Source organism: Oncorhynchus masou, unplaced genomic scaffold (assembly GCF_036934945.1).
Source record: "Oncorhynchus masou masou isolate Uvic2021 unplaced genomic scaffold, UVic_Omas_1.1 unplaced_scaffold_638, whole genome shotgun sequence".
In the NCBI taxonomy this organism is placed as follows: Eukaryota; Metazoa; Chordata; class Actinopteri; order Salmoniformes; family Salmonidae; genus Oncorhynchus; species Oncorhynchus masou.
In genome coordinates, this window is record NW_027012811.1 from 393,147 (window position 1) to 418,326 (window position 25,180).

At 42.9% G+C, this 25,180-nt stretch overlaps 1 protein-coding gene across 1 annotated transcript; it reads left to right on the forward strand.

Moving 5' to 3' along the window:
- Positions 1–18,203: 18,203 nt before the first annotated feature.
- Positions 18,204–24,727, forward strand: LOC135536579 (transcription factor COE3-like; the record flags this gene model as incomplete). The annotated part of the gene is made up of 6 exons (XM_064962871.1): positions 18,204–18,939; positions 19,221–19,377; positions 19,729–19,792; positions 20,269–20,324; positions 22,659–22,732; positions 24,659–24,727. Coding segments are annotated over exons 1-6 (560 nt in total), but the record flags the coding sequence as incomplete, so codon positions are not given.
- Between the last annotated feature and the right edge of the window lie 453 nt (positions 24,728–25,180).

Here is a 25,180-nt window from a genome sequence, read left to right on the forward strand (position 1 = left end):
AGTTGCACCCCTTCTGAAAAAACCTACACTCGATCCCTCCGATGTCAACAACTACAGACCAGTATCCCTTCTTTCTTTTCTCTCCAAAACTCTTGAATGTGCCGTCCTTGGCCAGCTCTCCTGCTATCTCTCTCAGAATGACCTTCTTGATCCAAATCAGTCAGGTTTCAAGACTAGTCATTCAACTGAGACTGCTCTTCTCTGTATCACGGAGGCGCTCCGCACTGCTAAAGCTAACTCTCTCTCCTCTGCTCTCATCCTTCTAGACCTATCGGCTGCCTTCGATACTGTGAACCATCAGATCCTCCTCTCCACCCTCTCTGAGTTGGGCATCTCCGGCGCGGCCCACGCTTGGATTGCGTCCTACCTGACAGGTCGCTCCTACCAGGTGGCGTGGCGAGAATCTGTCTCCTCGCCACGCGCTCTCACCACTGGTGTACCCCAGGGCTCTGTTCTAGGCCCTCTCCTATTCTCGCTATACACCAAGTCACTTGGCTCTGTCATAACCTCACATGGTCTCTCCTATCATTGCTATGCAGACGACACACAATTAATCTTCTCCTTTCCCCCTTCTGATGACCAGGTGGCGAATCGCATCTCTGCATGTCTGGCAGACATATCAGTGTGGATGACGGATCACCACCTCAAGCTGAACCTCGGCAAGACGGAGCTGCTCTTCCTCCCGGGGAAGGACTGCCCGTTCCATGATCTCGCCATCACGGTTGACAACTCCATTGTGTCCTCCTCCCAGAGCGCTAAGAACCTTGGCGTGATCCTGGACAACACCCTGTCGTTCTCAACTAACATCAAGGCGGTGGCCCGTTCCTGTAGGTTCATGCTCTACAACGTCCGCAGAGTACGACCCTGCCTCACACAGGAAGTGCTGCAGGTCCTAATCCAGGCACTTGTCATCTCCCGTCTGGATTACTGCAACTCGCTGTTGGCTGGGCTCCCTGCCTGTGCCATTAAACCCCTACAACTCATCCAGAACGCCGCAGCCCGTCTGGTGTTCAACCTTCCCAAGTTCTCTCACGTCACCCCGCTCCTCCGCTCTCTCCACTGGCTTCCAGTTGAAGCTCGCATCCGCTACAAGACCATGGTGCTCGCCTACGGAGCTGTGAGGGGAACGGCACCGCAGTACCTCCAGGCTCTGATCAGGCCCTACACCCAAACAAGGGAACTGCGTTCATCCACCTCTGGCCTGCTCGCCTCCCTACCACTGAGGAAGTACAGTTCCCGCTCAGCCCAGTCAAAACTGTTCGCTGCTCTGGCCCCCCAATGGTGGAACAAACTCCCTCACGACGCCAGGACAGCGGAGTCAATCACCACCTTCCGGAGACACCTGAAACCCCACCTCTTTAAGGAATACCTAGGATAGGATAAAGTAATCCTTCTCACCCCCCCTTAAATGATTTAGATGCACTATTGTAAAGTGGCTGTTCCACTGGATGTCATAAGGTGAATTACCAATTTGTAAGTCGCTCTGGATAAGAGCGTCTGCCAAATGACTTAAATATAAATGTAATGTAAATGTCTTTTGTTCATATTACAAGCATTTCGCTACACTCGCATTAACATCTGCATGTGACAAATAAAATTTGATTTGATTTGATTTAATCATGTAGGCTAAATCCGCACTGTATCTGGCAAGAGGTACCAATACCAGGGGCCACTTTTGCTATATAATATCCATTTTTGTGTGACAAAAGCCAGTCTCTTGTGTGACAAGAGCGCAGGTACCAATACCAGGGGCCACTTTCGCTATATAATGTCAATTTTTGTGTGCCAAAAGCATCAGTAAAGGTTGAAAATGGGACGGTAACCCATTTATCTTGTCTTTTTTATTTGGTACGTAAGAATTAAACTGCAAACGTTTTGATGTGCCCCTCGTCATCACACACATCCTTGTATCTGCAAACTAGTGTCCAAAATATCTCTCTCTCCTTTCTCCTTTTTTCTCCATCTTGATATCTTGATCGCTCCCTCTCTCTCCATGTCTCTCTCTCCCTCCATGTCTCTCTCCCTCTCTCTCTCCATGTCTCTCTCCCTCTCTCCCTCCATGTCTCTCTCCCTCTCTCCCTCCATGTCTCTCTCCCTCTCTCTCTCCATGTCTCTCTCCCTCCATGTCTCTCTCCCTCTCTCCCTCCATGTCTCTCTCCCTCTCTCCCTCCATGTCTCTCTCCCTCTCCCTCCATGTCTCTCTCCCTCTCCCTCCATGTCTCTCTCCCTCTCTCCCTCTCTCCCTCCATGTCTCTCTCCCTCTCTCCCTCCATGTCTCTCTCCCTCTCCCTCCATGTCTCTCTCTCCCCCTCTCCCTCCATGTCTCTCTCCCTCCATGTCTCTCTCCCTCTCTCCCTCCATGTCTCTCTCCCTCTCTCCCTTCATGTCTCTCTCCCTCTCCCTCCATGTCTCTCTCCCTCTCCCTCCATGTCTCTCTCCCTCTCCCTCCATGTCTCTCTCCCTCTCCCTCCATGTCTCTCTCCCTCTCCCTCCATGTCTCTCTCCCTCTCCCTCCATGTCTCTCTCCCTCTTTCCCTCCATGTCTCTCTCACTCTCCCTCCATGTCTCTCTCCCTCTCTCCCTCCATGTCTCTCTCCCTCTTTCCCTCCATGTCGCTCTCCCTCTCTCCCTCCATGTCTCTCTCCATCACCCTCCATGTCTCTCTCCCTCTCTCCCTCCATGTCTCTCTCCCTCTCTCCTTCCATGTCTCTCTCCCTCTCCCTTCATGTCTCTCTCCCTCTCCCTCCATGTCTCTCTCCCTCTCTCCCTCCATGTCTCTCTCCCTCCATGTCTCTCTCCCTCTCCCTCCATGTCTCTCTCCCGCTATGTCTCTCTCCCTCTCTCCCTCCATGTCTCTCTCTCCCTCTCTCCCTCCATCTCTCTCCCTCTCTCCCTCCATGTCTTTCTCCCTCCATGTCTCTCTCCCTCTCTCCCTCCATGTCTCTCTCCCTCTCTCCCTCCATGTCTCTCTCTCCCTCTCCCTCCATGGCTCTCTCCCTCTCTCCCTCCATGTCTCTCTCCCCCTCTCCCTCCATGTCTCTCTCCCTCTCTCCCTCCATCTCTCTCCCTCTCTCCCTCCATGTCTCTCTCCCTCTCCCTCCATGTCTCTCTCCCTCTCTCCCTCCATGTCTCTCTCTCCCTCTCCCTCCATGTCTCTCTCCCTCTCTCCCTCCATGTCTCTCTCCCTCTCCCTCCATGTCTCTCTCCCTCTCTCCCTCCATGTCTCTCTCCCTCTCTCCCTCCATGTCTCTCTCACTCTCCCTCCATGTCTCTCTCTGTCTCTCCCTCCATGTCTCTCTCCCTCTCCCTCCATGTCTCTCTGCCTCTCTCCCTCCATGTCTCTCTCCCTCTCCCTCCATGTCTCTCTCCCTCTCTCCCTCCATGTCTCTCTCCCTCTCTCCCTCCATGTCTCTCTCCCTCTCTCCCTCCATGTCTCTCTCCCTCTCTCCCTCCATGTCTCTCTCACTCTCCCTCCATGTCTCTCTCCGTCTCTCCCTCCATGTCTCTCTCCCTCTCCCTCCATGTCTCTCTCCCTCTCTCCCTCCATGTCTCTCTCCCTCTCCCTCCATGTCTCTCTCCCTCTCTCCCTCCATGTCTCTCTCCCTCTCCCTCCATGTCTCTCTCCCTCTCTCCCTCCATGTCTCTCTCCCTCCATGTCTCTCTCCCTCTCTCCCTCCATGTCTCTCTTCCTCTCCCTCCATGTCTCTCTCCCTCTCTCCCTCCATGTCTCTCTCCCTCTATGTCTCTCTCCCTCTCTCCCTCCATGTCTCTCTCCCTCTCCCTCCATGTCTCTCTCCCTCTCCCTCCATGTCTCTCTCCGTCTCTCCCTCCATGTCTCTCTCCCTCTCCCTCCATGTCTCTCTCCCTCTCTCCCTCCATGTCTCTCTCCCTCTCCCTCCATGTCTCTCTCCCTCTCTCCCTCCATGTCTCTCTCACTCTCCCTCCATGTCTCTCTCCGTCTCTCCCTCCATGTCTCTCTCCCTCTCCCTCCATGTCTCTCTCCCTCTCCCTCCATGTCTCTCTCCCTCTCTCCCTCCATGTCTCTCTCCCTCTCTCCCTCCATGTCTCTCTCCCTCTCTACCTCCATGTCTCTCTCCCTCCATGTCTCTCTCCCTCTCCCTCCATGTCTCTCTCCCTCTCTCTCTCCATGTCTCTCTCCCTCTCTCCCTCCATGTCTCTCTCCCTCTCCCTCCATGTCTCTCTCCCTCTCCCTCCATGTCTCTCTCCCTCTCTCTCTCCATGTCTCTCTCCCTCTCTCCCTCCATGTCTCTCTCCCTCTCTCCCTCCATGTCTCTCTCCGTCTCTCCCTCCATGTCTCTCTCCCTCTCCCTCCATGTCTCTCTCCCTCTCTCCCTCCATGTCTCTCTCCCTCTCCCTCCATGTCTCTCTCCCTCTCTCCCTCCATGTCTCTCTCCCTCTCCCTCCATGTCTCTCTCCCTCTCTCCCTCCATGTCTCTCTCCCTCCATGTCTCTCTCCCTCTCTCCCTCCATGTCTCTCTCCCTCTCTCCCTCCATGTCTCTCTCCCTCTCTCCCTCCATGTCTCTCTCACTCTCCCTCCATGTCTCTCTCCGTCTCTCCCTCCATGTCTCTCTCCCTCTCCCTCCATGTCTCTCTCCCTCTCTCCCTCCATGTCTCTCTCCCTCTCCCTCCATGTCTCTCTCCCTCTCTCCCTCCATGTCTCTCTCCCTCTCCCTCCATGTCTCTCTCCCTCTCTCCCTCCATGTCTCTCTCCCTCCATGTCTCTCTCCCTCTCTCCCTCCATGTCTCTCTCCCTCTCCCTCCATGTCTCTCTCCCTCTCTCCCTCCATGTCTCTCTCCCTCCATGTCTCTCTCCCTCTCTCCCTCCATGTCTCTCTCCCTCTCCCTCCATGTCTCTCTCCCTCTCCCTCCATGTCTCTCTCTGTCTCTCCCTCCCTGTCTCTCTCCCTCTCCCTCCATGTCTCTCTCCCTCTCTCCCTCCATGTCTCTCTCCCTCTCCCTCCATGTCTCTCTCCCTCTCTCCCTCCATGTCTCTCTCACTCTCCCTCCATGTCTCTCTCCGTCTCTCCCTCCATGTCTCTCTCCCTCTCCCTCCATGTCTCTCTCCCTCTCCCTCCATGTCTCTCTCCCTCTCTCCCTCCATGTCTCTCTCCCTCTCTCCCTCCATGTCTCTCTCCCTCTCTACCTCCATGTCTCTCTCCCTCCATGTCTCTCTCCCTCTCCCTCCATGTCTCTCTCCATGTCTCTCTCTCCATCCCTCCATGTCTCCCTCTCTCCCTCCATGTCTCTCTCCCTCTCCCTCCATGTCTCTCTCCCTCTCCCTCCATGTCTCTCTCCCTCTCTCCCTCCATGTCTCTCTCCCTCTCTCCCTCCATGTCTCTCTCCCTCTCTCCCTCCATGTCTCTCTCCCTCTCTCCCTCCATGTCTCTCTCCCTCTCTCCCTCCATGTCTTTTCCCTCTCCCTCCATGTTTTTCTCCCTCTCCCTCCATGTCTCTCTCCCTCTCCCTCCATGTCTCTCTCCCTCTCTCCCTCCATGTCTCTCTCCCTCTCCCTCCATCTCTCTCCCTCTCTCCCTCCATGTCTCTCTCCCTCTTTCCCTCCATGTCTCTCTCCCTCTCCCTCCATGTCTCTCTCCGTCTCTCCCTCCATGTCTCTCTCCCTCTCCCTCCATGTCTCTCTCCCTCCATGTCTCTCTCCCTCTTTCCCTCCATGTCTCTCTCCCTCTCCCTCCATGTCTCTCTCCGTCTCTCCCTCCATGTCTCTCTCCCTCTCTCCCTCCATGTCTGTCTGTCTGTATGTCTGTCTGTCTGTCTGTCTATCTCTCTCTCTCCCTATCTTCCCTCCCTCCCAGACACAGACAAAGGGAAATGAAATATGTTGCAAGTGAGGATTGAGGAACTCTGTTGATGAATCTGGAAGTGTTTCCTCTGCTCTATCACTTGGCCACCTGTAAAGGTCCCTCCCCCTTCCTCTTTGTCATTAAGGGAAAGGGAAAGAGGGATACCTAGTCAGTTGTTCAACTGAAATGTGTCTTTGGCATCTAACCCAACCTCCTCTGAATCAGAGAGGTGCGGGGGAGCTGCCTTAATCAACATCCACGTCATCGACGCCCGGGGAACAGTGGGTTGAACTACCTTGCTCAGGGGCAGAACAACACATTTTTTTACTTGTCCGCTCGGGGATTCGATCCAGTAACCTTTCGGGTTACTGGCCCAGCGCTCCTACCCGCCAGTTATTGGGGTATTGTTTGTAGATTGTTGAGGAAAACGTTTAATTTAATCCATTTTGGGATACGGTTGTAACGTAATAAAATGTGGAAAAGGGGGAAGGAGATCAGTATAGTTTCTGTATGTGGGGAATTTTCGAAACTTTTAGTACAAAACTCCAGACTGGTAACATTCATGATGCAGTTTTACATTAAAAACCTTTTCTGGTGTTTTTGTTTGGAGACATATTTCACCACACAACCAATCCAAACATATTTACTGTGAAATACCGTGAGAAATGTTGATTTAAATCAACAAAATCATAACACAATGACATATTTAAATGTAGTTATTTTAACAACTAGTTTAACCAATACCCATCAAAATGGACTTAAAATCTAATTTCCTTCATTTTTATCCCATGTGTGATCATTGTAGACATCTTTCACAATCATTGATGCAAGAAAATAAATGTAATGTTCATCTATAATGACACTGTAGGTGTAATCAAATGAAACACATTAAATGAATGCAGGCGCTAGTTAGCCTGTTATTTGACCGTAGGGCTCATCCACATCATAGTAAATGTCATCGTTGTTCATACACCCGGGGAACAACTCTTAGAGGGGTGAATCCAAGCCTGACACACAGTACGAGTCAAAGGTTTGGACACACCTGCTCATTCAACCAAGCTGGTTGAGAGAATGCCAAGAGTGTGCAAAGCTGTCTTCGAGGTAAAGGGTGGCTACTTTGAAGAATCTAAAATCTAAAATATATTTTGATTTGTTTAACACTTTTTTGGTTACTACTACATGATTCCATATGTATTATTTCATAGTTTTGATGTCTTCACTATTATTCTACAATGTAGACAAAAGTGTCACACCCTGGCCATAGTTTACTTTGTATGTTTCTATGTTTTGGTTGATCAGGGTGTGATCTGAGTGGGCATTCTATGTTGTGTGTCTAGTTAGTCTATTTCTATGTTTGGCCTGATATGGTTCTCAATCAGGGGCAGGTGTTAGTCATTGTCTCTGATTGGGAACCATATTTAGGTAGCCTGGGTTTCACTGTGTGTTTGTGGATGATTGTTCCTGTGTTTGTGTTTTGCACCAGATAGGGCTGTTTTTGGTTTTCGCACGTTTGTTATTTTGTTAGTTTAATCGTGTATAGTTTCTTTATTATAATATAATGAATAACAACAACGCTGCATTTTGGTCCGCTCCTCCTTCCCACAACGAAAGCCGTGACAAAAAGTTTAAAAAAAATAATAATAATGAAAAGCCCTTGAATGAGTAGGTGTGTCCAAACGTTTGACTGGTAGTGTAGGTCTGGGTTGATGTCATTGCAGGTCTCATCCATGGCCTGAAGGAAGGTGGTGCGCTCATGGGCATGGCATTCATGCACCATCCACGTGTACTGTAATCATGTATAGTACTTCTGTATTGTAGTGGTCCTTTGTGGCTCAGTTAGTAAGCACATGGCACGAGCAACATTTGAGTTGTGGGTCGGATTCCTGCTGGGCTCACATACGAAATTGTGTAGACTCATTGTTGTCACTTTGGATAAAACCGGCAGCTACGTAAATGGCATATATTACAGTACTCTATTGGCATATTTTACAGTATTACAGTACTCTATTGGCATATATTACAGTATTACAGTACTCTATTGGTATATATTACAGTATTACAGTACTCTATTGGCATATATTACAGTATTACAGTACTCTATTGGCATATATTACAGTACTCTATTGGTATATATTACAGTATTACAGTACTCTATTGGCATATATTACAGTAGTACAGTACTCTATTGGCATATATTACAGTATTACAGTACTCTATTGGCATATATTACAGTATTACAGTACTGTATTGGTATGTATTACAGTATTACAGTACTCTATTGGCATATATTGCAGTATTACAGTACTCTATTTACATATATTGCAGTATTACAGTACTCTATTGGCATATATTACAGTATTACAGTACTCTATTGGCATATATTACAGTATTACAGTACTCTATTGGCATATATTGCAGTATTACAGTACTCTATTGGCATATTTTACAGTATTACAGTACTCTATTGGCATATATTCCAGTATTACAGTTTTATTTCATATTTTATTTAACCTTTATTTAACTATGTAATATAATTTATGCAATTTAACTAAGCAAGTCAGTTAAGAACAAATTCTTATTGACAATGACGGCCTACCAAAAGGCAAAAGGCCTCCTGTGGGGACAGGGGGATGGGATTAAAAATAAATAAATAAATAATATTTATATATATATATATATATGTATGTATATAGGACAAAATACACATCACGACCAGAGACCTAAGACAACAGCATAGCAAGGCAGCAACACATGACAACACAGCATGGTAGAAACACAGCATGGTAGCAACACAACATGGTCCAAACATTATCGGCCAACATGATCTTGCCAATATCACATTTTTTTAAAGTTACTGTGAATAAAATCTCAAGTCATTTTCGGTAATAGTACTTATACTTTCTACTCTACATTATCAAACATTATGTTTCCACTTTACATTATCAAACATTATGTTTCCACTTTACATTATCAAACATTACGTTTCCACTTTACATTATCAAACATTATGGTTCTACTTTACGAACATAATATTTTATGATGTAATTATCAAACTCTGTAGTAGACAAAACAGTTTGAAAACTGAGAACAGTTGGATTATAGTCATAGTCAAATGTATTTGAATAAATTAGAAGACAATCATATCAAGCATTGCATTGTGAAGAGCAATTTAATTTTATATGAAAATGTATGTCAATGTGAAACATATATTTCTAAATGAAACACTTGTTAAGTTTGGTGAAAAAGTGACTGCATGATTTTTGTGTTTGTTGTACTTCGTCAATTGAAAATGTGCTTAAGAGTTTTGAAACAACTGTCTTTTGAATGATGTGTTTTGTGTTAAATTTACCCCCGCAGCTGTGAAAACTGCTCCAATAATCACACAATAATGATTATGTCACCATTTTGACATAGGCTGTATCGACCGTGTGCATAATTATTAGGTTACTCGCATGAGACCTATTTAAAGTGTAGACCGAGTTGAATGATTTGAGCTATTTGTGCCTGTAGGTGGGGCACTGTCGCCGCGTAATGGCGTTTCTTCACACGGGTAACTGCCGGCTGCAGCTGTCAAAATAAGGTCACTATCACCCATGGCCTGGGCTGTGGTTCTACGTTTGAGTTCTCAAGTGCTACGTGATTTGAACATATGCCCCCCCCCCCCAAACCAATTATTGCCAATTTGAGCAATTTACGAGAGAAACAATTAATCAAATGGTATGGATTAATCTGATAGAGAAAGACAGGGCAGTATCCTAAATACATGGTTGAATAATGTGAGGCCGTTTTATGAGGCACAAGTCGTCTACATTATATCTGACCTCTATGTGGTTATATCAGAGATGATAACGTGTGAAGGTGGCAGGTGCACATCTACAAATCTTTAATTATGGAAGTCAACTGTTTTATTCAATAGGATCCAAACGAATCTAGTTCTTATTCTGAAATTGGGGAGCGGTTGACCCAACCACTCTCGGTTCACTCTCGATTTCCACTGGATATTTTACATGTTAATTGCCTAGAATAGGTCTCGGTTTCTTTATTCATTTCCCCCCTCCTTCTTTATATGACTATGGCCCCGGGCTGTGCCGCGGGCAAGCCGCACAGCAGCTCTCTCTTCATTTGAGCACCAGAGTGGAAATGCTAATGATACAGCTACTCGGGTAGGCCGCTTGACATAACTCAACCATCTCACATGTTCTTCTGCACTGTTCATCAAGACATTGTTTTAAATCATTTAAATCAGTAGTATTGTATTACAGCCTAATATACTGCCATTAGTAGACTAGTACTGACCTGTTATAGTGGTATACCCTTGTTTAATATTCTGTAATACTGATAGCATAATTTAGGCGTTATCATTATCATCAGAATCATTATTTGACACTAATCACGGTCACATCGCGATGATTAAGGGGGACGTTGGAATAAAGGATTAGACACTGTCAACAGTAAGATCACATTGTTCTACTGTTCATCGTTAGTCTTAATAAACTGTGCAACTGGATTGTAGGCTTTAATTACCAGTCAAGCAGATAAGGAGTGAGGTAGGCTAGGAGCAGTGGTTTGATTGGTAGGCTAGGAGCAGTGCTTTGATTGGTAGGCTAGGAGGAGTGGTTTGATTGGTAGGCTAGGAGCAGTGCTTTGATTGGTAGGCTAGGAGCAGCGGTTTGATTGGTAGGCTAGGAGCAGCGGTTTGATTGGTAGGATAGGAGTAGCGGTTTGATTGGTAGGCTAGGAGCAGTGGTTTGATTGGTAGGATAGGAGTAGCAGTTTGTAACGGTTGGTAGTCTAGGAGCAGTGGTTGTTAGGTTGGCTAGGAGCAGTGGTTTGGATGGTAGGCCAGGAGCAGTGGTTTGGTTGGTCGGCTAGGAGCAGTGGTTGGTAGGTTGGTAGGCTAGGAGCAGTGGTTTGGATGGTAGGCCAGGAGAAATGGTTTGGTTGGTAGACTAGGAGCAGTGGTGTGTAACAGTTGGTAGGCTAGGAGCAGTGGTTTCTAGGTTGGTAGGCTAGGAGCAGTGGTTTGGTTGGTAGGCTAGGAGCAGTGGTTTGGTTGGTAGTCTAGGAACAGTGGTTTGTAACAGTTGGTAGGCTAGGAGCAGTGGTTTGTAACGGTTGGTAGGCTAGGAGCAGTGATTTGTAATGGTTGGTAGGCTAGGAGCAGTGATTTGTAATGGTTGGTAGGCTAGGAGCAGTGATTTGTAATGGATGGTAGGCTAGGAGCAGTGATTTGTAATGGTTGGTAGGCTAGGAGCAGTGGTTTGTAATGGATGGTAGGCTAGGAGCAGTGGTTTGTAATGGTTGGTCGGCTAGGAGCAGTGATTTGTAATGGTTGGTAGGCTAGAAGCAGTGGTTTGTAACGGTTGGTAGGCTAGGAGCAGTGATTTGTAATGGATGGTAGGCTAGGAGCAGTGGTTTATAATCTCAACAATCACTCTCCAATCTGCCCTATTACCAAGTTCTTCGCCTGTCGCATTTTCAACATTTATAAAGGCTATGCTCGTTTATCAGATTAAAATTGTTGCAAGTAAAATACACATTTAAAGCTTTTAAATAAAACCGTTCACCTTTGAATTAAAGGCTGATCTGTATTAGGACATTTGGACAGAATGAAAGCCGACACCGACTCAACTTCCCAGCGGTTGCACAAATTTCAGAGTTAATTATCCCGATACATGTTTCATTAAAGCCAATTACAATATCTGAAGTTACCTAATCGAACCATTTTTCCATAATGAAGGTGCCCCCTTGACATTAGAAACTTTGAAACAAATATATTTATAATGTTCAGAATGCATTTTAAAAGTATCCGATGGTTTATCAGGGTCTATCGCTATGCTTTCTTTGCATTTAAATTGCTATGACTACAGCACGCTGTTAATTGATGCCTTGTTTATTGTAAGGAAACAACCGCATTTCTAACTGGCAAACAACCCCGATTGTAAAAGCACTTGAATTAGGTTCTGTTTTGTAATTGTGTTTATTTTAAATTAATTTCTAATTTCCGTCAACTAATCAAAACTGTAAATCTTTCGTTGACTGATTTTATGACCGTGACTATTAGATAGCGTTTTGTATTTATTTATATGAATTATTTTCCTTCAAGCGACACCAAAGCAAGCCTAAATAAGACATGAATGTTCTGAACATCACATATACATTAACAACATAGGTTGTCAGATGTTTACTCTATACACTAATTAGATCACGTGTTGCTTTCTAAAGGGTCAACAATCTATTGACAAACGTAACGGTACTGTGATGCGCTGAAGTTTGCCAGAAATCTCGATAGTGGTGGTGGTCTTTAAAATGACCAAAAGGAGGCGCTCTTCGTCAATATTTAGAGCCAAACGAGCAACGCTTTGCATTAAGGTTACAGATGCTGGATTGCCTTTGACAATTAAATCCTTTTTTTTACTGTATATTCAGCAAACCCGGACTATTGTTTTGACTTGTGAACTTCTGTATTGAGATATAAGCCTACACATGAGAAACAATATGTCGCCATTATGTAATATTATTCGGCCTGTGTATTTCTATGTACAGAGCCTCCAGAAAGTGTTCACGGCTATGGACTTTTTACACGTGTTGTTGTGTTACAGTCTGAATTTAAAACGGAGTACATTTAGATTGTGTGTCACTGACCTACACACAATACCCCATAATGTCAAAGTGGACTTGTATTTTTATTTTTTTGAAATTGTTCCAAATGTATATAAAAAAAAAGCTGAAATGTCTTAAGTCAATAAGTATTCAACACCTTTGTCGTGACAAGCCTAAATAAATTTACGAGTAAAGATTTGCTTAACAAGTCACATGATAATTTGCATGGACAAACTCTGTGTACAATAATAGTGTTTAACATGATTTTTGAATGACTAGCTCATCTCTGTACCCCACGCATACAATTATCTGTAAGGTCCCTCAGTTGAGCAGTGAATTTCAAACACAAATTCGACCAGAAAGACCAGGGAGGTTTTCCAATGCCTTGCAAAGAAGGGCACCCATTGGTAGATGGGTAAAAAAAATAAAAAAAATAAACAGATATTGAATAGCCTCTTTGAGCATGGTGAAGTTATTAATTACACTTTGGATGGTGTATCAACACACCCAATCACTATGATGATGCAGGCCTCCTTAACCCTAACTCAGTTGCCGGAGAGGAAAGAAACTGCTCCGGGATTTCACCATTGAGGCCAATGGTGACTTTAATACAGTTACAGAGTTTAATGGCTGTGGTAGGAGAAAACTAAAAACGTTGTGGTTATTCCAAAATACTAAACTAAATGACAGAGTGAAGGAAGCTTGTATAGAATAAGCATTTTCCAAAACCTTCATCCTGTTTGCAATCAGGAACTAAAGTTAAACTGCAAATAATTTGTCAAATAAATAAACCTCATGTCCTGAATACACCACAAAGCGTTATGTTTGGTGCAAATCCAACACAACACATCACTGAGGACCACTCTTCATATTTCAAGGATGGTTGGTGGCTGCATCATGTTATGGGTATGCTTGTCATCGGCAAGGACTATGGAGTTTTCTTTTTAGGGATAAAAATAAATGGAAATAGAGCTAAGAACAGGCAAAATCCTATAGGAAAACCTGGTTCAGTCTGCTTTCCACCAGACACTGGGAGATGAATTCACCTTTCAGCAGGACAATAACCTAAAACACAAAGCCAAATCTACACTGGAGTTACTAACCAGGACGACGTTGAATGTTCCTGAGTAGCCTACAGTGGTTACAGTTTTGACTTAATAAATCGACTTGAAGATCTATGGCAAGACTTGAAAATCATTGTCTAGCAATGATCAACAACCAACTTGATAGAGCTTAAATATTTTTTTTAGGAATAATGTTCAAATATTGTACAATTCAGGTGTGCAAAGCTCTGAGAGACTTACCCAGAAAGACTCACAGCTGTAATTGCTATCAAATGTGATTCTAACATGCATTGATTCAGGGGGTTGAATACATACCTGTATGTAAATTTGATATATCTGTATTTCATTTTCAATAAATTTGCAAAAAATTCGAAAAACTATTTTTCACTTTGTCATTTATTAACGTGTGTCGATTGGGTGAGAAAATATATATATATTTAATCCATTTTGAACTCAGGCTGTAAACACAACAAAATGTTGAATAAGTCAAGAGGTATGAATACTCTCAGAGGGCACATTAAGTGCTCGTGATTTTGCCAATAATCATGTTTGATTTCCTGTAATCATTAACAACATTGAATTTGAAACAAGCCACGGGGAAAGAGACGCAGCGCTTATAAAGCAGAGACGATCCTTTGTTTAAGAGTTGACTTATGAGCGGCGTATTCACGGTTATTGAAACAAATTAGAAGCATGTTGTTTTGCCATAAATATTAAGAACATTTAATGAGTAAGAAATGATTTTTTTCGTTTTAAAATAAGATTCCATCTGACATTCACGTTGTTAGTGACTCGCCTCTATAGTTTAACTTCGTGTGCTATCTAACAGTTAATTGTGTAATTTATTATGTGATGTTTAGGGCGTGGAATAATAATCTATGCAACTGAAAAACTGTCATAGATGCAGTTGAGTGTTTTTGATGCGCAGTCACTCAGCTCTGACATTTGGTTGATGATGGTGCAGTCGGCCTACTACGAACACACACACAAACACACACACAAACACACACACACACACACTAGAGAGCGCGAGAGAGAGGAAGCTGTAAAAATGAAATATTGGAAAGTGCTGAATGTCGATATTTGTCTGAAGTGAAAGAGGACTTCTTTCAACTATATCTGAAAATATTTTATATGTGGATGATTCAACTGCATCTAAAAGAAGTTTCCTTTATGTTAAAACCACGTTTCTAAAAGCCACACAAAGCGTTCAAGTTCAATTTGTGCTCGAACCGTGAAAGCAGAACCCCTATATTGCCCAACCTGCCATCAACCACAAGCGGACTTGCATATTAAGGCTGCAGAGGAATTGACATTTATGGGATAAAAGATTACCCTAACTAATGTCTCAGTTTGAGAGAGTCCTGTGTTCAATATTTTTGCATTGTCAATTAGTCTCTTATTTTATTTCGTGTCCATGTCATGTCAATAAAACTCTCTGTCCGCTACTTATTGTGAGTTTTCGCATCCCAGGCTGGCATTAAGAATTATGTGGACTATCTAGCAAAGTAATGAAACCATGTCCCGTTTAAAACAATAATATAATCGCGTCTTGTTGGATATTTTTTCTTCTATCTGAGTTTCTTCACTCAGTGAAGTCTTGTTCATTTTTTCTGCTGCCACAGCATCCGGCTATATAGCCCACTGTACAGTCAGTAACACGACACGCTTCTATCGCGATCCGAGATGAAAACAGGGAAACCTTGGTATATTTAGTCTTTTCTCTCTGTGCTTTGGTATGATGTTGCGACTGGAGGAGAGGAGAGGACAGCTGGGCTGTGGCCATCTCACCGACTTTGCCTTGACATCTGGGAGACCCATTGGTGTGTGGCACGCGAATCGGTTGATGTCGCTATTTAAATGCAAATTTGTGGGGGATCATTGAAGCCTCACCCCGTAAATTCACACAAAAGGAACACTTCACACACAATAAGGAGGAGGGTCGTTTTCTTCCGGAGGTCTTGGCAACACCAAGCAAATCTTATTCAAACCAACACTCCTCCTGCATGACTAACATTGTGGTTTTATTTTGTTCACCATTAGCACACTTCTCCAAATGAGATATAACATTAGCGATATTTTACAACTAAATCCGCACACATGGTCGTTATGATTAGAGCAGTATGGGCTACACGCACAGTTAATGTTGAATGCAAAATATACACAAGCTTTTTAGTGACTTGATATTAGAATATAATAGACGTATTGTTATCAATATTATTAATAGCGTTGTTGTTATTATTATTATCATCATTATTAGTATCGTTATTATTATTATTATTTATCTTGACTTATTATGCTATTGCTTTGTTGTGACTTTTTACCGCTAAAGAATAATCTAATCCGTGCATCAACATCATGACTTGTTGAGATGTCGCTGCGTGTGTTGCTGACGTTTAAACACCACCACAGAATAAGCACGTGCGAGAAGCACTCATATGTCAAATTGAGACATGATCATAAATTAAAATATGCACTTATATGTCCATCAACGTCCCGTTTTTTTCTTTCCGTCCTAAGCACCTTGATTAATTTCCGTCTGTCTGACGGAAGCAGTTAGAGAGGAAAGCAAAGTTAAAACTTGGTTGAAATGAAAGAGAGCATTTAGCACGCGACCAGATGATCCGAGAAAATGAGCTGAAATAGATTCAGGCTCAGCGCCTGTTGTGGCAGCAGCTGATTCCCTATTCCTGTCCAGATGGCTCCCAACACAGATTTGCATTCATTTTCGCCTAATATCGTCCAAAATAGAGGAGCAGCTGCATTTGTTGTCAAATAAGGTTTAAAACTCCTTTTTTATGACGGGGTCGTTACCTACGTGATGGGGTTGTCGAACTGTCCGCGAACCTCTTTCTCTCCCGTCAACAGTATCAGTTTGAACAGGATCTGTCCTAAAACCCCTACTTTGGTCATCAGATTTCAGGCCCTTTGGTGTCTAATCGGCATTAAACATATCATTAGGCTACTTGGTGCAATATGCCGTTTCCAAGACAGAATTATACTGAGATAAAAAAAAAAATGTTGGCAAGTAACTTAATTTATGACCAATTGAAATAACATATTTAGAGGGGAAAAAAACTAAAAAATTCAAGTGCGCTCTATTTCAACGTTATAACATTTGACTTGCAACGCCGCAAACACGGCCTTGGTAACATCGTTCTACGTCACATCAATTTATCGAGCAAATAATAATTTATAAGCAATTTGCATATGAACCCATTAAAATGAACACTTAGTACAATATTTTCCGGGTTGACACAATAAATTGTAAATTAATAAATTGTAAATTGTCTAGAAATAGAATAGCTTAACGATATTATCCTAAAATAGTAATAAAATGCTGATTTTATTATACTTACGTATTTAATTAGGACGTGCAGGGCCGGGAAAGGAATGGATTTAGAGACGACGGAAGAACAACAGCCGCTTTGATAATTCACTTATCTTCGGCAATAGTCATTAACCCCCAACCCCAGCAAAATGCTGTCTAAAACACATCTCTCTTCCTTTCCACGTACACCCATCCCACCCCTTTAGTGCACGGGGCTGTGGGGTCCCCTGATAACCCAAATCGGACTTCACTTTTTTTTTGGCCGATTAATTACAATGTGAAAATATAGCTTTAAAAAAAGGTCTGCAAATTGGCAACAAGAAAGCATTGCCCTGAAGGAGAAATACCTTCCGGTCATTTTATTGTACTATTTAAAAGTGTTTCTTTATTATAATAAAATACAGGTCTGTTCTTCAGAAGAGAGAGGTTGGACACCGCGCATCCCCCGAGTCCGTTCACTGAATAGAATGATGTACACCCACATTAAACTAAATCAACTATCGTATTGAACATTCATGTATAGCACAGATACAACCTGCGCATTGCATTAGGCTAACACATTGCAACGATGCCCGGCTGTTTAGTAAACTTCATGACAGACATGAGGTATTGCACATTGAATCGATACGAGTTCTTACCATGCAAATGGTAGTAGCCTGGGATACAGACATCTGACGCATTTCCCGTTATAAAGAAAGTAATACCAAGGCTACTGTTTGCAGCAGAGTTACTTTAGTTCGCCGTGAGAGACGCGTTATATTCCATCACTTGAAACATGGCAGCATTAAAATAGCATTGATTAACTTTGATTATATATGCGCGTGGCGACCTCCTCTATAAAACATGCCAATTTAGATTTGGAAAAGCCTTAACAAATAGTAAGAGTGAAATATATCCCATTGACATTGTATCTAGTTTTGACCAAATGGATTGGAAAGTCCTTCCTTTATGCTCCTATAGACATGTTATGCGCTTCCCTCAGACTTTTAGTCGATATTTACTCATTCATTGCTGAGAACATCACATAGCAGCCTCCCTGGGTAAAGTATTTAGTGACAATTCCGCTCCATTCCCTATAATATTTTGTATCGGCGACACTCGTGTCCTTTAGGATTTCATGTTTAGTGAATATTAACGTCACATGATGTGAAATTGAGGGGGGAAATCTCTACATTTGATGGAGGAAAAAGTGGAGCTTGCCTTGCTGGAGCTCTCGGGTTTCAGCCAGGCAGCTATTGAAATGTAGGACTCTCCAGAATGAAGCTCGTTCAGGGACAGGACGTGTCACTGTTCCATATATGGTCGAAGCTCCGCCCACCAGCGCGTCATATTCTGACAGCGCGCATCCCGTGGGTTTAGAGTTTTGGCTCCCGGGAAAGGTTCCACTCCTCCGGGATAGAGGGTTGAGTTTTGTATGCTTCCATCCCATTCTGCAAGACGCTAAAGGCCTCTCATCAACCTCTCCTGTGTCCAGGAACACCGCCATAGTAATCATTTCGTTTATTTTGTCTTTTGGAGCTGGAGCGCATTGCCAGAAGTGGTCGATTCAACTGAAGCTTTTTTGTTGTTGTAAATGCTTGTTGTATGATGACTCCAGCTTGAGGAGCCATCACCAAAAACAAAAAAAAAGTTTTCTTCAAACGCATTTCGAATAAAAACTTGAATAAAACAGATGCAACTACAACCATATCCTGCTATTTGAACGACTTCTTCAACGACTAGGATCACGTTCCAACCAGCTACCGATATAGACTACAGTAACCCACTCTGTGAATTGTTCATGTCGTGCCAACACAGGACGGGCTCAAGGAGACAGGACTTGTGAACTCAACTGGGACTTTTATTTCGTTCTACACGTTTTAACTACAACAAACTTATTTTACTGTTATTTGTCAACCGCCAAGAAGGAAAGATTGCTCTTCAACAACTACCTTCCTATTATTCTCATTTGGCTGGAGCGGGTTTGTACGAAACTGTTTTAATGTTTGGAATTCAGGAAAATATAGGCTTACCTAGAGGAGGGACGACAATGAAAGAGGAACCGCTGGGCAGCGGGATGAACTCGGTCCGCTCGTGGATGCACACATCTGGGGTAGTGGATGCGAACACAGCCGCCCAAAGGTACGTTTGCCAAACATCCAATTTTTAATGCATTTCTCAGATTGCCCCTAAATCCCCACATTGCCATGTATCAATTACAATCTCCCTATGCGACTCTTCTCTTCAGCGCGTTCTCCAACGCTCATTACATCATATTACTGTTAAAGTAACAAATCAAGAAATCTCTTGTCTCTAAAAACGTGCCTTTCACACCATCTCCCAATGTTGTCATCTGCTGCTCGCTCCATCTGCAGTGCATCTCTCCCATCTAACCGAGGTGCTCCTCTCTCTTCTCCCCGCAGCGGTGTGGGTTTGGCTCGGGCACACTACGAGAAGCAACCACCGTCCAACCTCAGAAAATCCAACTTTTTCCACTTCGTTCTTGCGTTGTATGACCGACAAGGACAGCCGGTGGAGATCGAACGGACAGCCTATGTGGACTTTGTGGAGAAGGACAAAGTAAGCGCCATTTCTTTGGATTATCGTCCCATTTTATTCATTTTCTTCTTTTTTTAAATATTTATTTTCACCTACACAGTTCATCATTTGGTGGTAAAGGCAGGAACACGTCATAGGCGGCGGAGGAGACACGTGCCGTTATGTGGACTTTCTAAATGACTTCGAATGTCGCAAAATTATTTTATACATCTATTTTTTTATTTGTTTTACTCTACATAGATACCCCCCCCCCCCCCACTTGGCCCCTTCATAATAGTCTATTTTGTGAGCTCATAATTACCACATCAAGACAAATATCAACAAAACACAGTAAATGTATGTGAACACTGATTCAATGCTCATTATTTTCAGGAACCAAACAGTGAAAAAACTAACAATGGGATTCACTACAAACTCCAGTTACTGTACAGCAACGGTAAGTGGTACGGCTACTGATACAGGAAATACACTGTGTGGGAATTATCATGAAGTGAATCAGTACAAATCAGGGACGCATGCTTGGACATTGATTCCGCCAGATAACGTTGTATGGTGGTTGTTAGTCCGATATTGGGTTACATTTTTAAAGTGGTAAATTGCCTCGCTCGGTGTCAGCTAGCATCGTCTATGGTTAATCCACGCTCAGTTAGCGATGCGGGGTGAATCAGATATTAATCCACGTTTTAACCTGACGCGGACCAGATGATGATCACGAAAATGTATTGAGATGACAGGTGTTTATTAAAAACAAACAAACCGTGTTTTAATTATATTTATTTTATGTCCGTAAAAATTGTAAGACATATATTTTCTAAAATATAATGTGGAAGCAAAATCAGAGTGTAAATTACAAGATACTTGTCGGTGTAAATGACAAGATATAAAATATATATATATATACTTTATTCGCAGGTGTCAGAACAGAACAGGATCTTTTCGTACGATTAATCGATTCCATGACAAAACAGGTAAGATTTTTTTTATATATAATTATCTGCAATGCCAAATTGTATGCTTATGCTGCTTGAAATATAACGTGTGTTGTGGAAACGTGCGTGGTTTTCGAATTGACCCTATTACAGAAGATATATGCTTCAATTATGAGCCTGTAAGTTATTAGGCCATGTGTGGTTGTGTTTTTTTTATCGTTTATATTTCACTATAAATCAGCTCGCTCTCGGGTTGGAGCGATTGTAATTGTTGTTATTATTTTTTATTTTATACAACTTTTGTGACTCGGCTATAGAGATGGACAGTTGTAGATATCCGGTATATAGTTAATTACAATAATAACCTTTAGTGGCCTCTCTTTAATTCGGGTGGTAAGCTCCAGGGGTCTCCCGTATACCCGTGCACGATTCCCCTTAATGTTGATTTAATTCGCAGCAAAAGTGTTTAATGGGGTCTATTTAATTTCCCTTTTTAAAATCGTAATTATACTTTGACACGAGATATTATATATATTTTTGGGGGAGAGAATGCTATGAAATATTTAGCTGATATTACCGTTCATGAAATGAATAGGTTATGTAGGTCTACTACCGTGCTTTGTGTATTGGCTCGTGAGCGCATTTTTAGTCAATTAACCACTAATTTGTCTTATGTGCTAATAGATGGGATGTCGAAGCCATCAACAAACATAGGTCTTATCTGCTATGTAGTATAATTGTGCGTTGACAGTCCATCAGTTCAGAAATATTCAAATAATTATTTATTGTGACAAACAGACGAGACTATTATTGCTCAAAGAAAGTCTCGGTTCAATAACAAGAGACCCTTTTAATAGGAGAGGCCACTTGAGTGGACAATGTGGCGCGTTTCCTCAACCTGAATGTTTTCGGAAATCACTCTCGGCTAGTATGGGCTTATTTTTAAGTGCACTCCGCCAAGTTCACTTGAATAGCCTATAGCTTCAGTGTCTAGGGTTAAACAGCATTTTTATGACCAGTTTGTTTATTCCTATTTTGTCACCTCTTATTATTATATAGGAAATATAGGCTACATGTTAGATTCGCCCCACTCCTCGTTGACTGTAGCCTATAGGTCTGTCTATGATCAGAGAGTCAATGACGCTGAACCGTCAGTTTATGGATTTCTGTTTCTTCAGCCGAGACACGGGAAATAAATCACATGATGATAACTGCAATACTCCCCAAATCCCTCACATATAGATGTTGTAGCTCGTCTATGTGGTACCCCTCTCACCTCCAATGGGACAGAGCTGTTTCGTGTTGTGTTTTCACCTACTACCAGAAGCACCAAAAACAATATTAAAATCCCTATCTCATTTTGCTGTGAAATATTTATGTAGTGATGTTTTTTTTAATTCAGCCGCTTATGTCCCCTCTTGCTATAGCATCGTTGTTGTTTATTGTTAAATCAATTGTGATAGGCCCTATAGTGTGTCATGCGTTTTACTTAATTGCTAATTATAAAGAGTTTATCTTTGATTAAAAGCCCCGCTTCTTTGGTTTTACATTCATCCAAGATGTAACGGCGGTGCGCGCGGGATAGGCAGGCTGCTGTTGTCGGGCTGTAGCCGTGCATCACAGACCCGGGGCAGAACGAGGGGAGGGAGAGAGACAGACAGAGAGCAAAAAGAACTGAGGCCGAGCGCACCTACAGCTCCACGCCATCTGTTAAAGCCAATGTTCAAAAATTACTCAACCGAACCCCCCCGACACGCTTTTTTTTTTGTATCCGAGAAAAATCATTGTTAGCGGCTCAAAATAAACAACAGATTGCCCATTAGCTCGTTCCCCACGAAATATCTGTAGATTAGAATGGCGCTGATGTATACGGAAATGGGTATTATTTACATCGCCCATCTGCAGCAGAACCAACGTGGTGTTGGTATTATCCTAGGATAATGAATAAAACATATATAAACAACATATACACATATTAACCTATTTGACATTTTTTGTTGTGGTCTAGCAAATCATTTAGGCTATTTATTTACATTACAATATATATACATATATATTTTGTAAAGAAATGAATTGTTTGGAAATTATCTACGAGAAATGATTTTATTTTTTGAATTTACAATTTAACCTATAAAACGTAAACTATACAATTGCTGTATGTAGACCTATATGTCAATATTAGTAGGCCTATATACTTTATGAATTAATAATCAATTATATAATGAATTGATCCATTTATGAATTGAATGTTATTGTGGTGTAGGTTAAGGTTTATATCCTATAGCCCACAGAGATCGGCAAATGTGCAACGTGTTATATCCAGTTCGATATTTTAAACGTCTGCTTCTGATGTATTTCTCGCTTTGATCCAAGGCTATTATCTATGAAGGTCAAGACAAAAACCCAGAGATGTGCCGAGTGCTTCTCACACACGAAATCATGTGCAGGTAAGAGCTTGTCACGGTGATTAGCTACATTTCAACGTCCTTTTAATATATGCTTGTTTAAAAAAAATATATTTCTTTGTTTTGTTATTAAAATGCTGAGTTGGGGGATTTTTGAGGATAGTCCTTAGTAGATGTATTAGCGCATCAACCTCAATCTCTTGTTGCAATGAAAACACGTCGGTCCATATCGGTAGAATCAAAGCCAATTTGACATAGACTGCCTATACCTCAGACATAGTATCATGCCAAATAGAATATGATAACTAGGGAGTTTGCATTCAATGACCGTTAGGAATTACAGGCCAGAATCCCTATATCGATTTAGCCTTCTATAGTCGGGTTTGATTGGTCAACTGACAACAGACACAACACATAGAACAGATGACGGCACATTCCTGTGTTCTGTCAACGGGCGTTCCTTTTGACTCGCGGAATAAAAAAAACAACAGAAATGGAGCTTTGATAATCTTGCCCCCCCCCCCCCCCTTGTATTAGATAAAGTCACTGCTCTTATGAAGTTGGGTTGAATCCCTGTTTGTCACGAGCTGACCCATACAGTAGCCCACACAGAAGGCGTCATCCTGCTCCAAGAGGGTCGAACTACATGCACCTCATCACCACGCCATAATGTACAAAAAACATAAGCTATGTTTTCCCTTTAGATGACGGTTTGCATATCAATGAATGTATCAGAGGTGTGTGTGTGTGTTTGTATATACACTGCTTGTATATTAAAGGCCGTTTCCGTTGAAAACACAGATGTGGTTTGGAGCTCTAGAAGTGGAGGACTGTTAGACGTTGTTTATTCACTTTAACTTCCAGTAGCAGCTTTAAAGAGCTTCACACTCTCCTCACACCATATGGTGTTCACTGAGCTCGTCTGGACATGTAACCATCATACAACTAGGCTTTAAAAAAAATCAAAAATAAAGTGAGAATAAAGCATAACATTTTGGTATAATTTCAGCATGAATAAAACTGTACCACACAGTATTGGATCCGGTCCTATCCCCATCGGTAGCTATGGCTAGACCCCAGCACCATAACCAGCACCACCGGCTAAACCGAGACAATGCTACTTCAGTGAAAGATTGATGCAGGGGCTGCATGGCTTCTGAGCGTTCTAATGAATCTCTGGCCTATCACAGAAAGGCTGGTTTTGAAGATGGCCGTCTGCATCCTCTCCAGAATTAACAGCTTGACAATTAGAGGGAAACAAAAAAAGCTGAAGCTGTGGAAAGACGATTCCCAAGCCTCCTGGCGTCTTCTGTTCTCAGTTCAGTGCTAGAGACACAACACCACAAACATGTTGTCTCCCTGAGACTAGCAAACGTGCAGCAGCAGTGCTCGGCAATGCTAAGGGCTACGTCCCAAATCGCACCCTATTCCCTACGTAGTGCACTACATTTGACCAGAGGTCTATGGGAATAGGGCTCCATTTGGGACACAGAGGCAATGCTAAGGGCTACGTCCCAAAATGGCACCCTAGTCCCTACGTAGTGCACTACATTTGACCAGAGGTCTATGGGAATAGGGTGCCATTTGGGACACAGATGGAGGAGATGTTTACCCGTTTGCCCTGCGTGGCGAGACTGACTCGGTTCCGTACCAATCAACAGACAGACAGACAGCTAGCGTCAGGCATACAGGCACAGCTCAGCAACAATCATGATCTAAACACTGTCACGCTTAGATAAATATAGAATTTAAAGAATTAAAAGAAAATGTTTTGAAGTAACAATTAAACATGCGAAGATCCACACTGTGTGAATCTCTTTGAGCTGCAGTTTACACACGCAGCCCAAATCTGATACATATTTTTTTATAACCCATCTGGATCTTTTGCCTATAAAAAGGGTCAAAAGATAAGAATTGGTCTGCCTGTGTGAACCTGACTTGATCACATCATCATTTCCTCCTCTCTAGTCGGTGTTGTGATAAGAAGAGTTGTGGCAACAGGAACGAGACTCCTTCAGACCCCGTTATCATCGACAGGTAAGGAACAGACCGCTGTTCGCTACAGATCTTTCCTCTATTCTGGTTTAGTCGTGTGGCGTGTGCTGTGTGTATGTGCTGTGTGTATGTGCTGTGTGTATGTGCTGTGTGTATGTGCTGTGTGTATGTGCTGTGTGTATGTGCTGTGTGTATGTGCTGTGTGTATGTGCTGTGTGTATGTGCGGAGTGTATGTGCTGTGTGTATGTGCTGTGTGTATGTGCTGTGTGTATGTGCGGAGTGCGATGGTCATGGTTGTTGTAGTCATTCCGGGACAATTGTTGTAGTCATTCTTGGGGATTCTGTGGTGCCCAACTTCTGTCTCTCTGTCTCGCAGCATTGTACTGTCTCTGTGTTTGTTGTTCTCCTGCGTTGTTGCACAGGTGGGTTGACTTGGAAACCCGGAGGTCTCCGTGGGGGATTGGGTAATTGCTAGCGAGTTGTCAGGGGAAACA